Here is a 13,836-nt window from a genome sequence, read left to right as displayed (position 1 = left end):
AAAACTGTATAAATTATACTGTGTGAATTATGTTTCTGCAGTCAGTATTAGAATGGAATGTTGTGTCCTGGTGATTCCTCAATAAGAAAAAAAAAACACCTTAAGGAATGTTGAAAAATGATTTACAACACACAAGTGAGTAATATTACATGGAAGTGAGCACTTTGAACTTAGATTGAAAAACAGGGGAGGGGGGAGGGGGAAGAACACTCTCCCCACCCTCCAAAAAACCCAAACAAGCAACACTAACAACTGCATATACTGACTGTACAGCACTTCTTTTCACCAAATGAGTAATAAATGAATGGTACAGATATTCAGTTTTATATCAGTGTGTGTGTGTGTCTCAGATGCTTATCCTCCTGCCATGAAACACACACATCCCTCACCACCCCCACACACTAATACCCCCCCACCCCCACCCTCCAGCCCCCATCCCCATACCCCTCCTCCCCAAACTTTTCTTAACTTCTATTTGCCACATAGTGGTGAAGCATATTTTGTTAAAAAAAAAAACAACAAAAAAAACAAACAAACAAAACATGACAATAGTCAAAGGGCTTATTCCCTTTTCAAGGCTGAGTATCTTGACTTAGCTTCCGACTGGTACGTGCATGTATAATATCATCATAAACAACCCCGGAGGCATGGAAACGACGCCCATGTGGCATGAATTGAGGTGAAGAATCCGACCGTTTCCGGACGTTGCCGAACCTAAGAGCCGTCTGCTATGCAGATATTAATAAAAACAAAAACAAAAAAACAACTAAACAAAAAACAAACGACATCAAAACATCCGTGATACCACTCATACAAAGAGGGACCACAAAAAAGAGCATGTAAAAGAAACAATGAGCACAAACAATAATTCATACTGGAATAGAACAGCAAAGCTCATATGATTTTTGTTTTATTATTATTGTTGGTTGGGGCATCTGGGATCGCTGACCGCACTGCAAAGGTAAAGGTCACGAGGGAAAAAAAAAAGAGAAAAAAAAGAAAAGGTGGAAGTGTCACGGAATCGTCCGACTCCCCGGTGTTGCATTATTTGGCAGTGTGACAGTGGTCCTATATCATTTTCATCAACCTTATGTTTCCTTACGAGAGCTGACAAAACACCAAACCTCTTAGCGGGAGCATCACACTGAACGGACTCGTAAGTTTGCGAATAAAATCTCCAGAACTGTCGAAGGTGGATTCTTTTACCATACAAACGAATTGTTTTGCTTTGTCACACATGTGTTGACAACTCAAGCTGACAAAGCTTCTGGGACCAAAGTTAGCCAATATTGCATTGCAGTACGACCGAGTACAAGCAGGATTTTGAGGACTTGTGGACTCTGTGAAGCTTATGACCAGCAACATTTTTGTCAGTATTGTTCATTCTGGAAGCAGCTGTCGAAGACCAGTTTTTACTTGGTAATATTTGTTTATCAGTTGCAGTCACTGGTGATTTCAATTAAAAAAAGAAAAGAAAAAAAAAAGAATGTTTGTAGCGCTCTGCAGCCGATGTGGTAGACACTGATTTTCAATACAGATTAGGCGGATAGATCACGAGGAAAACGTAGACATGTATACATGTATACGCACTTGTGTACATTATCACCATGATTAATCCAATGCGTACATGTCTAGCCAGGACAAGTTTCAGACATTATTTGCAAACGCCTGACAATTGACTTTAGCCAGACAGTTTCCTGCAAAAAAAAAAAAATCATGAAGTTGTGAGTTAACTTAAATGCTCATACTATCAAAGTATCATAGGAATCAAGACTAGTTAAAACTTGCACAGTCTTATTTGATGGAAAGTAAATTGTAATGTTTCAAAATGCATGTTTTTGGGTACCACAAGAAGATGAAAGCAGCCAGCTAGCAATCTTTGCTTATGTATGATTAATAAATGTATGATAACATTTCTACAGTTTTTGCAGTACTTACACTAGTTACAGAGTTTGACAAAACCACATGATGACTTTACTGAATTATTTTTTCATCTTGTTGATTAATTTGAGATGGAGATTCTTCATAATTAGATTGATTTTAATTTAGAATTAATTACTTTAAACCTGGGGTAAGTCCCAGTATTGTGTCCACTTTAGCAACTGCTGTGTCAATAAAATACATAAAAGAGCTCTACAAATATATATTGCAAAGCCCAGTATAATAAATGAGTCATTGAGCATTCTATTTCTACTGTTAATCATTTTTAAACCAAAGTATACAATGGATAAAGTAAGAGAAAATGTTGCATGTTCGCAAATGGCACAATACCACTGTTGTGTCATGATACTGTTTTATGATGGGTGGATCTGCGTTAATCACTTAATGCCTCAGATATATTGTTAGCAGAAACAATCATCTTTTTATCCCTTACTTTTATGTATATATATATATATATATATATATATATATATATTATCTTGGAAGTGTATCACATGCAGACATATATCTATGCTTGTTTGTACATATGTAGCTGTAAGAGATGGTTAAAGTCATGACTAAAGTAAACACTTTAAATATAATTTGGTTTTTCCTAATTTTTGCTAATCAGTATCACTCAGATTTTTTCAAAGTGTATTAATTTACTGTCAACTTATGTTGCAGGTGGCATCAAGTGCTTGCAGTGAAAGTGACAGTACTGTCTGTTGCATGAAATTCATGGACCACAACTGTGCAGCTGCAAGACAGAATGCTGGTTACTGTATAAAATCATTTGATATTGAAGTCCTTTCCATCAAACAACAAGAACATCAATACACACTGTTCACTCCTAATTAGTTTCCAAGAACCTGTGATATCGGGTCTGCCAAAAATACTTTGAAATTGAAAACATTTCTGTCCGTCAGGCTTCACTCCCACATTGTATAGAGCGTTATAGCCAGCCACCATGCCATTCTTCCGAGACGAAGCAACCTGCTTAAAGTTTGCTGCTGTTGTTCTGCTCACATATTACTTTGTGATGGATTGCGTGATGCTGAAGACATTCATGGGAACAGATCTTGTGCAGTCCTCCAGAGGTGGAGATCCAAACGAACTCTTTTCTCCATTCAAGTATGTGTTTTTGTTTACATTTTACTGTACTTTGATTTAAAAGAAAAAAACTTCTACTTATTGAGGAGTAATGTTCGAAAACAAGCTCTGAAACACATTCTTAATCTTATGCATACATGTGGCTTGTGTGTATACATGTATATACCATACCCACAAGCATTTAATCCACTCATGTATGCACAACACACACACACACACACACACACACACACACACACACACACACTAATTTAAATACAAATACGAACACACACATTTAATGATTTATACAAGTTTCAGTTTCTCAGGAGCCTTCACTGCAGTCAGAAAAATCCTTATATACGCTACGCCCCATTTGCTAGGCAGATGTCTAACCAGCAGCATATCCTAAGTTTATCGAGACCTCGGTTTATCGTCTCATCTGAATGACTGGATGCACACTTCAATTTTCCAGTGGGAATCAAACCCAGACCCTCACGTAATCTGTATTGGCAAATGAACATCTTAACCATTCTGCCACCTTCCTCCTGACAAAACGTGCACACACACAGACACAGACACACACACACACACACACACACACACACACACACACAGACACACAGACACACACACAGACACACACACACACACACACATGTATACACACTTGACAACTTTTAAGCTGAAAAACTTTGAACTCGTACACACTTAATGACTGATGCATTTTTGATAACAAACAGTTACTTAAATCAAAAGTATGTCAAACTTACAAGTCAAAAGTATACATATATGTAAAGAAGAGAAAGTTCATGTTTGATCAGATTATATGTTCATATTATTTATTTTAGTATGGTCTTGTGTCTTTTTGAAAAAAGTCTTATCGTGAAAAAGTGCATATTTATACATTGTTCTGTTATTTTAAGGGAGCTGTACTTAATTTCAGACTGATCTTCGTTACAAGTGTTAGTGGTATTGAATTAATGAATTATCATATTTTCTAACAGAACTTTAAAAAAAAGATATAGAAAAAAACAACAGTGGTGCAGCTTCATGGTTGATGCATTGTACATTGTGCATGTTCTCTTTTTCATGCTGTATTTCCCAGATCTCATGGTTGGTGAGGATTTTGGACTTTGAGCTGATTTTGGTACTTATCTGCACTAACAGCTGTTGACCGATAAAATGCTGTAACTATTAGTATTACTATTCATCCTTGAAGATTGTACCTCAGTGAAACAAGGTCAGTAGGATAAGGCAGTGGTTGAGGTGGTGGTAATGGTGACAGGGTCCAGCTGACGTTGAAGCCACACAGCTGATTTTATGTCTCACTTTATTACTGATACTATATTCATCACTTGAATTGAAAGGAAAATAAAATAAACTAATCTTGCCCCTCAGGGTGTGTTACTGAGATTCTCGCCATCAGTTATCAGCTGGACGTCAGAATGTTTTCTGTCACTGAGTCAGGCAGACAGAACCCCACCCCCCACACCTGCACACACACACAGACACACATGCATCCCCACTGCATTCCCATTCCCATCCTTATATTAAACACACTGCATATTTTAACTTAAACATGTTACAATACATTACAATACATTCATACATTGTATAAAAAAATACATACTCCCACTCCACACACACACAAACACTCTCACACACACATAAAATGCACTGTGCTCAACACACAGACATGCATACACAGAAAATAGCTGACAAATTCTGAAATTGGCTTATTTGAATATAGGATTTTTTTTTTTTTTTTTTTTTTTTAAGGGGGGAGGGGGGGGGGGGGAGCAAGTGCAATTTTCATCCACTATATCTATCTCAATGATTATGAGATCTATATGTGCATGCATAGATCTGTTTATAGATGGATAATTGGATTAGATGGATAGACAGATTGTTACTGAAAATGACAGAATGAAACTTCGGAATGAAAAACAGAATAAGTTTTCATGATCTTATTCTTCTGTCATTTTTCAGTCTCTGAGAAGAAGTCTTATTTATGATAGCATCACAGGCATTGGGCAGATATATGCAGAAAAAAAATCTTGGTGTTAATGATCAGTTTCAAGAGCACTTTGTTGGGCTAATCAGGTTTGCTACAAATGAAAAAGTATTGGTATGCAAATGACATGTTTTCATGGAATTATGCAAATGTTTCTTAAAGTTACATTGTACAATGTTGTTAATAATCTGATATGAAAAAAAAAATGCTTTATTACTACTGTTAGTTACCTGTTCTTAAAAAATACTATTTCTGTAAAATTGCAGGATTATTGATTTCCAAGATCCTCTGTTGTCCTGTTTAGATTTGTTTTTGTTTTCATTATTTTTTGTTGTTGCCTTTTCAGACATCTGTCAGTGAAAGCCCTGATCTGCGACCACACCACCCAATACATCATAGGTCCTTCAGCAGAGTACTTTGATGCCTTCACGCATTTCAGCACCGTGTTTTACTTCATCTCACCCAACATGATCTCCTTCTTCCACCTTTTTCTTGCCATGGTGTGCTTCCGTTTGGTGTCTTCTGAGGATCTGCAGACGCGTCGAATGGGAGTTCTGCTGTTCGAGTTCCGGAGTTGGCTGGATTCGTTGGATGGGGTGGTTTACCGCAGTCATTCCAATACAAAAGGTGGATTTTAAAAGGCTTTAGTTCGGTGTAAGATGGATGGTGTGGGGGAGGGAGGCCTAGGGTTAAAAATTAGAGTAAGTGGTTGGTCATTGATGTATGCTTACAAATATTATATGGTCCATTGATGTATTAGCAAGGCAGTCTTTTCTTTTAATGATTTTTTTGCAAAATTAGTGAGGTTAGGTCTTTTGTAGACTGTTTCTCACAATCTCCTGCAAAACAGTTGCAATTGCAGTTTCAAACTTTAAAAAAAAGAAAAAAAGTCACTGTCAGTGTCACTGTTGTTCATGCAGTTTGATGTCAAGTAGAGGGGCATTGCAAAAAGCCGCCATGGCTTCTGTGTTGAGAACTTAGGCAGAATAAAGAGGCAGTTTAGTTTTCGCATTGTTCCCCACTAAGGATGGCTTTGAGTTTGATACACCAGATGTTTCAAATGAAGAAAATCATCAGTCACATCATTGACCCTGCCACTAAAGATGCTGTTTGATGTTAAAAAAAAGATAAAATGCAGGGATGTGAGACCTACACAGAAAAGCATAAATGCGTTCATTAAAAACTAAAAACAGAAAAGTAATAGCATATCTGTCAGTTGAGCTTGACTGCCATGCATACTGATGAAATTACATCAGCGTTGTACATTTGTTTTCTTGCTTTTGTAAGCTTTGTTCCATTTTGGAATTGTATGTATATATGCAAGGCCTTTTGAATAGTCCCAGAGGCCATTCCTTAGATCTATGCAAATTCGGGGAAAAAATGGGGATGGGGGAGAGAATTAGGTGTGATGTTGCTGACAGTGGCTGTTGGGTTGCTTCTACCGGTATGTTTGATCCCAAAAAACAAAACAAAAAAGGCGACTTTTTTATTTTCATCCGTCCCAATAATGAAAGGCCCTTTACCCTTCTGTGTTGGTCTAGCGTGATGATTTCTTGTGTCAAACATTTTGCTTTACTTATTTCAAAAAGTGAAGACATTCATTCAGTGAAGACATTCATTCCATCATTAAATCAAAACACTCACACGGACATGGTGGGATGGTTGGGAGAGAGGGAAAGAAGGGTGTTGCACTATCAACATCACAGTAGATTTGTTCACAATACGAATATGAAGGTTTGACATACAAACATAAGTCTTCCATGTGTACACATTTCCGTAATTGTGTGTAAGTGGTATCTCTTTGGTCACCACAGGTGTCTTCCAGTCAGCCCGCTCAACAATGGGGTACTATGTGGACATCTTCTCCGACCTGTTGGGAGGAGTGTTCCTCATGTTTGGCGTTCTCTATTACCTCTTCAAGCGCTTCGACCCAGCCAAGCAGAGCCAGCTGCCTTGGAAGAGCAGCGAGGCTGGGGCCATTGGTAAGGATTCATGACCACATGCCTTTAACTTGGGAGTTGTCTAAGTGCTGTGTCTTGGACGAATGTATGTAACTTAGTCGATTGATTTTTTGTTTTGTTTTTTCATTTCATTTGCATGCAGGTCATGGAGCACGAGTTTTCTTTTCCTGTTTTTCTTTTTTCTTTTTTTATACTTTTTATTCTCATATTCTTTTTTGTTGTCTTTTTTTTTCTTGGTCCTTCTTCATGCTAATATTTGTAGTTTTCACACGTGAACTGATATGTGTATGTAACTCAATGTTCCGCTTGCTCAGTTTATGTTGTTGGTTTTTTTATTCTTGGTTTCATGATATTCTGTTCAATAAACCTTGAAAAGTATGTACTGAAATGGATGCACCTTGCAAGTTTGATTTTTGTATTGATCAGAATGCTAAATTGAGTACCTTCATATAACATTGCAATTTGCTGCTTGACTTTGTGCATGACATTTATGTCATAGTCCAGCTGGATTCGATTTCCTTCCAAAGATCATTGCATGACAGTCACATCTGATTGATTGATTGCAAAGGCAGTTATCTATAGACTGAATCAAAGCTGAAAGCTAAATCACCAGAGGAAAGTGTTCAGGGTTTCTCCTTAACATATCAATCACATTTTGTTCATGACTGGTATAAAATTCCATTTATGTGACTTTTAAAAGTTTAGTATAATTCCATTTCTGTGACTCTTAACATGCAAGCATGCACACACACACACACACACATACACAACACACACACACACACACACACACACACACGCACACATTCAGTGTCTTAAACGAAGCCATCAGACGACACAGTGCCATATGCACCAGCCACTGACTGCATACATGTATTCTGATTTTTCATTTAACTGAGTTTGGTTTAGTGATCATAAAGAGACACTGAATCATTAGCTTAATATGTCTGTAGTGTAAAAATACTATGTAAATGAGCATGTATGTCAGGAGGAAGGCCCCTTTCTTCTCTATAGTGATTAACTAACTGGACCACGTGCCCCTTTTTCAGTAATGATCTATTCACTGGACCAGATGAAAGGCTTAGGCACGTAGAAAGGGGCTTTCACATCATATTTTTAAAAAAGGCGTCAGAAGCGTTGACAAACATAGCAGCAGGAAAATTTCACTGTATGAAGGTGATGACTGCAAAATTGATGGAACTGACAGCAAAATAATTTGACGCTAGTTGAGTCAAGCTTAGTTGTTGAAGCAGACCATGAATCAGCTGATCAGTACAGACAGCAGTGTTGAGAATGCAGGTGTCGTTTCAAGCCCAGTGACAGTGATAGTTAGACGGGGCAGAGAATGCATGTGCAATGGTTCGGGAAGGGGGAGTAGGAGAGGAATGGTGCAGGCAAAAAGTCTTAGGCCCACTAGTTAGAGGATGAGGGCATTGCCATGGACATCAGAGAAATGTTTTATTTTCCTTTACAGATGTATAAGCTGACAACAGACATGTCATTTCCAGCTGTTTTTCTTTGTTTTCTGGTTGGAGGTTGATCCTTGGAGGTGGTACACAGTGGCAGACTTTCATATGATATGCCCACAACTGATATGTGGGTCTCCACTGTGAAATTTGTGAACAGTTTTCTGCAATTTAAATGATTGCAAATAGTCCTAGATTCAAAATTATCACATTCCTTGAATAAAAAACAAAAACAAAACAACAACAACAGCAACAAAACACAGATTATTTTCAGTATCTCACGGTTTTTGCGCTTGATTTTATTTTTATTTTTACTAATTTTTTTTAGTTACCTCTTTATTTCCTGGACTTTATTGTATGAGAAGTTTATACTGATAACTGTGTATTAATCAAAGTGAAAAACAACAAAGTATCCCTTTTAAGAATTGACATGAATCATTTTTACACTAAACAGTGTCATTAATATCTATCTATCTATCTACCTATCTATCTATCTATCCATCTATCTATCTATATAGCATCTCTCTCTCTCTCTCTCTCTCTCTCTGTATATATATATATATATATATATATATGTGTGTGTGTGTGTGTGTGTGTGTGTGTAATGGTTCATTTATTAGAATTTCAATTCTTCATTTGGCAAACATCCATTCAAACAAGTAAAAACTCTTTTTTTTGGATACCTTCCTCTCTGCCATCTTTCCTCCCCCCTTGCCCTCCCCCCCTCAATAGATTTCTCTCTTTCAAAGAAAAAATATCGCTGCTTGGCATATTACATACTTTATTATGGCTTGATTTACCCATTTGAGGTTAGTTTACATTTTACACCATGATTGGCTGTTTCTGTCATTTCTGTTCAGTCCTTGTGAGAACTGTAGTTTTTTTCTGATCTCTGGTTGAACAAAAGCTCAGCTCTTATGAGCTGAATTGAAACGATATGATTGATTGGTATGCGCTATGACAAGAAGTCTTAATAAAATTAATAAATAAAATTTCCTGTTGTATGTGGAGATTGTTTTGGGCCTGTTTTTAGCAGTGTTTATCTTGGATGGAAAGCACAATTATTTAGTTTTACTTTATCTTTATTTGTTTATTTCCTTGATATACTTTTTTTTTTTATAGTCATTTTTACTTTTAGAATTGTCATTTGTTGATGTGTTTCATTCCTGTAGCATTCAGTATCCTAGAAAATAACAACTGACATGTATCAAGCACATTGGATTTTTACATGGGTCAAGCTAAAGGTCAAGGCCAAATTTCTCTCCGTCTCTCTCTTTCTTTCTCTTTTTTTTCTTTGTTCTGTTGTTTTTTGGTTTTATTTGTTTATAAGCAGATGTTGCGTGACATGTGACACTGAAGTGAATGAAAGGGAGTTTCAATGAAATATGATCCAAGCAGGATGGCCTGCCTGCCACATGGCCTGACTGACATGCATTAATCGATAACTGTGCTGACTGCAGTACCTCAGATTGACAGAACAGTCGTGGGTGTGGTCATGTAATGCCACAGAGGAGAGGACGCAGGAGATGAGACAGAGAGAAAAAACAACAACAAAAAACCAACAAACAAAAGAAGAAAAGGAGAGAAAGGGAAGAAAAGGAAAGTTCAATTGAAAAAACGAAAAAGATAAATCATTAGATGGAGAGGGTGTTTGAGACTGTCACACCGGTTAAGGAATCATTCCTCAGCCACCTCGTACACACCAGGGCAACACAGATTTTTACATTTTAGTACGGTATGGAATTTATTTGTGGAAAAAATAAGAAAAAGAAGAAAACAAAAGTATCACTACTGTAAGGGGAAAGAAGAATATCTCTATAGTATTTTTGGTCTGACAGAAGATCTTCTTCAGAATAGTAGGTGTACTTAGCTTTGTTGAGTCCTTCCTGGTTCAGTTCTACGCATTGTGGACACAGTGTTTGGCGTTCTTCCCCGTAGGTTTGAAGCTTGATGCTGTAGATTTCATTTGGTAATGGGAGTCCAGATAGCTGACACTGGAACCTGGAAAGTTGGAACATAAGCCCAGAACTAGTACTTAGAACTTTGATTCTGGAACTTGGAACCACTCTTTTGAAGAAATGTCTCTTTTTTTTTTTCTTTTTTTGTTGTTTTCTCCTTTGCTCCTTCGATCCTAACCACATGTTCGGTGACACTTCACTTGTAGCTACATTTCCTACTCTGTATTTTCTCCTTTCCTCCTTCGATCCTAACCACACGTTCGGTGACACTTCACTTGTAGCTACATTTCCTACTCTGTATTTTCTTTGTTTTTTTTCCATCCATTTGGACAACAGATGTACTAACATATACAAACAAGTTGAGGGGTTAGGACTTGGTTAATACAATTATAGTCTTTTGTGTGTGAATGTACCCTTTACCTTCCTTGTTTCAAGTGTATGTACTTTAATCTTTAAGCCTAATTTTTCTTTTCCTGAGTGTTAGTAATTGTTGGCTCTTAGCTCACAATCTTCCAGGTGCCAGAAACTAAGTACTCCGTCGTTTTATTTTCCTGGGGAAGTTTCTTATTCCATCATTATCCTTTGCCTGTTCTTCTAGATCTATCTGTTCGTTTTTTAGTTTCATTTATTTTTCTCTATCGTTTCTGGGGTGAAGCTTTTTTCTGTCAACAATGTTTAATTTCGTTGAGGTTAGATGTTTTCTGATGTAGGCCAGTGATTGTCTTTGGGTGTGCAGCTGTAGTGTTTGGTTGCCATCTCATTCGAGTTTGTGTGTTGTGTCTATGGTGATTTGTTTACCTTCTCTCCATGGATACGACTCCTTGCTCATTCACTGTAAGCCGGTAGTGTGGAGTTTGTTGTTTAGTTGCCAGTGCACATGGGTGTCTTGGATATCATGTTTACAACAATTTTGATTGGTTATAATGGTTAGCAGTCCCCAAAGAACAAGCAAATTCTTTATTGTGTCATTTTACATTCTGTCTCTGAGTGACCTAAAAGTTCATGCGATTTCAAGGGTTTTTTTTGGAATGGGTTTCATATTCATGTGACAGAGAGTGTGGAGGGAGGAGTAGAAGGAGAGGTATGAAGCAACAATTGATCAAGAAATAGATTAAGCTGTGATAACTAATGATCAAGACTTGATCAAGACATTGGGTTCATCATTACAATAGAGAAAGAAATAGAGCAAACTATTATCATGCTTACTAATGATCAATACTTGTGTCAAGAACTAGGGTCATTGTTATGACTGACAAATTTGTTATGACAATAGCATCAAAGGGGTTTTCACTGCCTGTCCTTTAGGGAGAAGGAATGGGAGATCACGTTTTGACAGACTTTTTAGAGGTAGGTAGCTGGAATTTGTTACCCTGTGTTGGACCTTATTGTGTTGTTATAATGTTTCTGTAAGCATTCACCTGTTACTTGTTTTTGTGTTGTTGTTCTAATTCTCTTTTTTTTCTTCTTTTCTTGTCTGCATATGTGATATGCTGTGGTATCTAATATTGTTGATCAGTTTGTTCTTCAACAATAATGCAGTGATCTGTGATTGTTCTTGTCGCTTTTTTTCCCTTCTTTTGAGAAGTTCTAAAAAAAAGAAGAAAAAAAAGAAGAATATTAAATGAGGAATAATGATTGTGATATCCAATGAAAGGGAGGGAATAACTTAAAACTGCTTTAGCTGCAATCATATACATACATATATATATATATATATATATATATATATATATATATATATATATCTAAAATAAATACAACAAAGTTGAAAACCAACCCCTATTTTGTTAAACAAAAAAAATAAAAATCAGAATTTTCACTGCCACCCGGCAGCTTGGTCACAGACTGCTATATATATATATATTTTTTTTTTTTTTTCAAATCATCCAGTACCATTAGGTTAGGCTAGTCTGTGCATTCAAGTTTAATTCAAACTAAAGTGAAATTGATAATATATACAGAATAGTCTGTGCATTCATGTAATTCAAACTAAAGTGAAATTAATAATATATACAGAATAGTCTGTGCATTCAAGTTTAATTCAAACTAAAGTGAAATTGATAATATATACAGAATATTATGTGCTGTAGCATTTATACACAAATCTGGTCTTCATAGTTTTTTTCACAAGTCATTATGCAACAGGTTATTCCAACTTATTGGGTTGTGGACTGATATCAACAAAAGTTGAAAAGATTATTTGAATGATGATCAGTTTCGTTTTTCTAATTTTTTTCAGTTTTATTTGTTTGTTTATTTGTTGTGATTCTTTGAAATCTTCGTTGATTTCCCACCAGCATCCTCTCAAACCTGTACAAATTATCACTGATGATAATGTCAAAAATGTGTAAAAGTTTAATGTGTGATCATGTTTTATTTTCTAGATTTAGAAAAATAGGTCTTTCTGAAGCTTTAAGTTTGATTCCAAATGCATGAGGAGAAGAAATGTCATGATATCTAAATGGTAATCATTTGATATGTTTTCTTGCACTTGTTTTCTTTTTTTTCTGTTTTTTCATTTCAAGTTACACAAAGAAAACAATCTTTGGATGTGAAAAAAAGTAACTATTCCAGTATTTGAATTTTTTTTTTTTCATGTTCAAAATATTTTTATTTGTTCAGTTTATTACAATGCACAAAATTTGATATTACTAAACAGTACGGATACAATACATCACATGAACTTGATACGTACAAGGGAGAAGAGGTGTAACTAGACAAAGGACATACACACAAGAAAACACAGGGCATACATAGTACATATTGTGCTCACATTTTGGTCACTGTTCTACATATGCACCTTCGTTTATATCTCTGAAAATAACATTTACTTTGAAAAACGCTATGAAATAAAACACTATGATTCATGACAATCACCTCCATCGTTGTTGGCATCGCTGATGTTTTCTATTTTTCCGTTCCTGGTTACTCCTTTCTGTTTCCTCCATTGTGATGAACTGAGTGAACAACAATGACAGTGTATGAAAGACAAAGACAAACTAAACAAAAAACACCACCAAACCCTCCCGCCCCCCAAAAATCAAACGCACGAAGAAAAAAAAAAGACAAACTAAGGACACTTTCTTTGTATGAACAAGTAGGAAATATCTTCATATGATTTTCTATACTGCACTTTTTCGTTATGTAAATAGCTGTGAAATATACTTAAAATATAAATGTGTGTCACCACAAAACAAAGGACAATTTTTTTTATAAAGGTGGAGCTAATATAAAGAATATCAACAATAAATAACAGAAGAACAAGAAGGTATAACATAAGCCAAACAGAAGATTTTTTTTTTTTTTTTTTTTTTAACAAAGGCAGCTGGCATTATGAAACTAGTTTGACAGAGTTCATTGTTCTATTAAATTCATGTATGGGGGCCATTTTACAACAGATTCATGCTTTTGCATGTTCAGCAGGT

At 36.1% G+C, this 13,836-nt stretch overlaps 1 protein-coding gene across 2 annotated transcripts in view; it reads left to right on the top strand.

The window, feature by feature from the left end:
• The first annotated feature begins 1,013 nt into the window (after positions 1-1,013).
• LOC143284325 (ceramide phosphoethanolamine synthase-like) overlaps positions 1,014-13,836 on the top strand; it is a 28,487-nt gene continuing 15,664 nt past the window's right edge. The window contains exons 1-4 of one of the 2 annotated variants that reach the window (XM_076591032.1): positions 1,014-1,419; positions 2,605-3,051; positions 5,373-5,653; positions 6,841-7,008. In XM_076591032.1, the coding sequence (XP_076447147.1) occupies positions 2,888-3,051; positions 5,373-5,653; positions 6,841-7,008 (613 nt within the window). In that variant the 5' untranslated portion in view covers positions 1,014-1,419; positions 2,605-2,887. The remainder of the gene's footprint in view (positions 1,420-2,604; positions 3,052-5,372; positions 5,654-6,840; positions 7,009-13,836) is intronic. The other variant, XM_076591033.1, reaches the window with a different exon arrangement.

Source organism: Babylonia areolata, chromosome 7 (assembly GCF_041734735.1).
Source record: "Babylonia areolata isolate BAREFJ2019XMU chromosome 7, ASM4173473v1, whole genome shotgun sequence".
NCBI classification, from domain to species: domain Eukaryota; kingdom Metazoa; phylum Mollusca; class Gastropoda; order Neogastropoda; family Buccinidae; genus Babylonia; species Babylonia areolata.
This window is presented reverse-complemented; position numbering and strand designations above follow the sequence as displayed.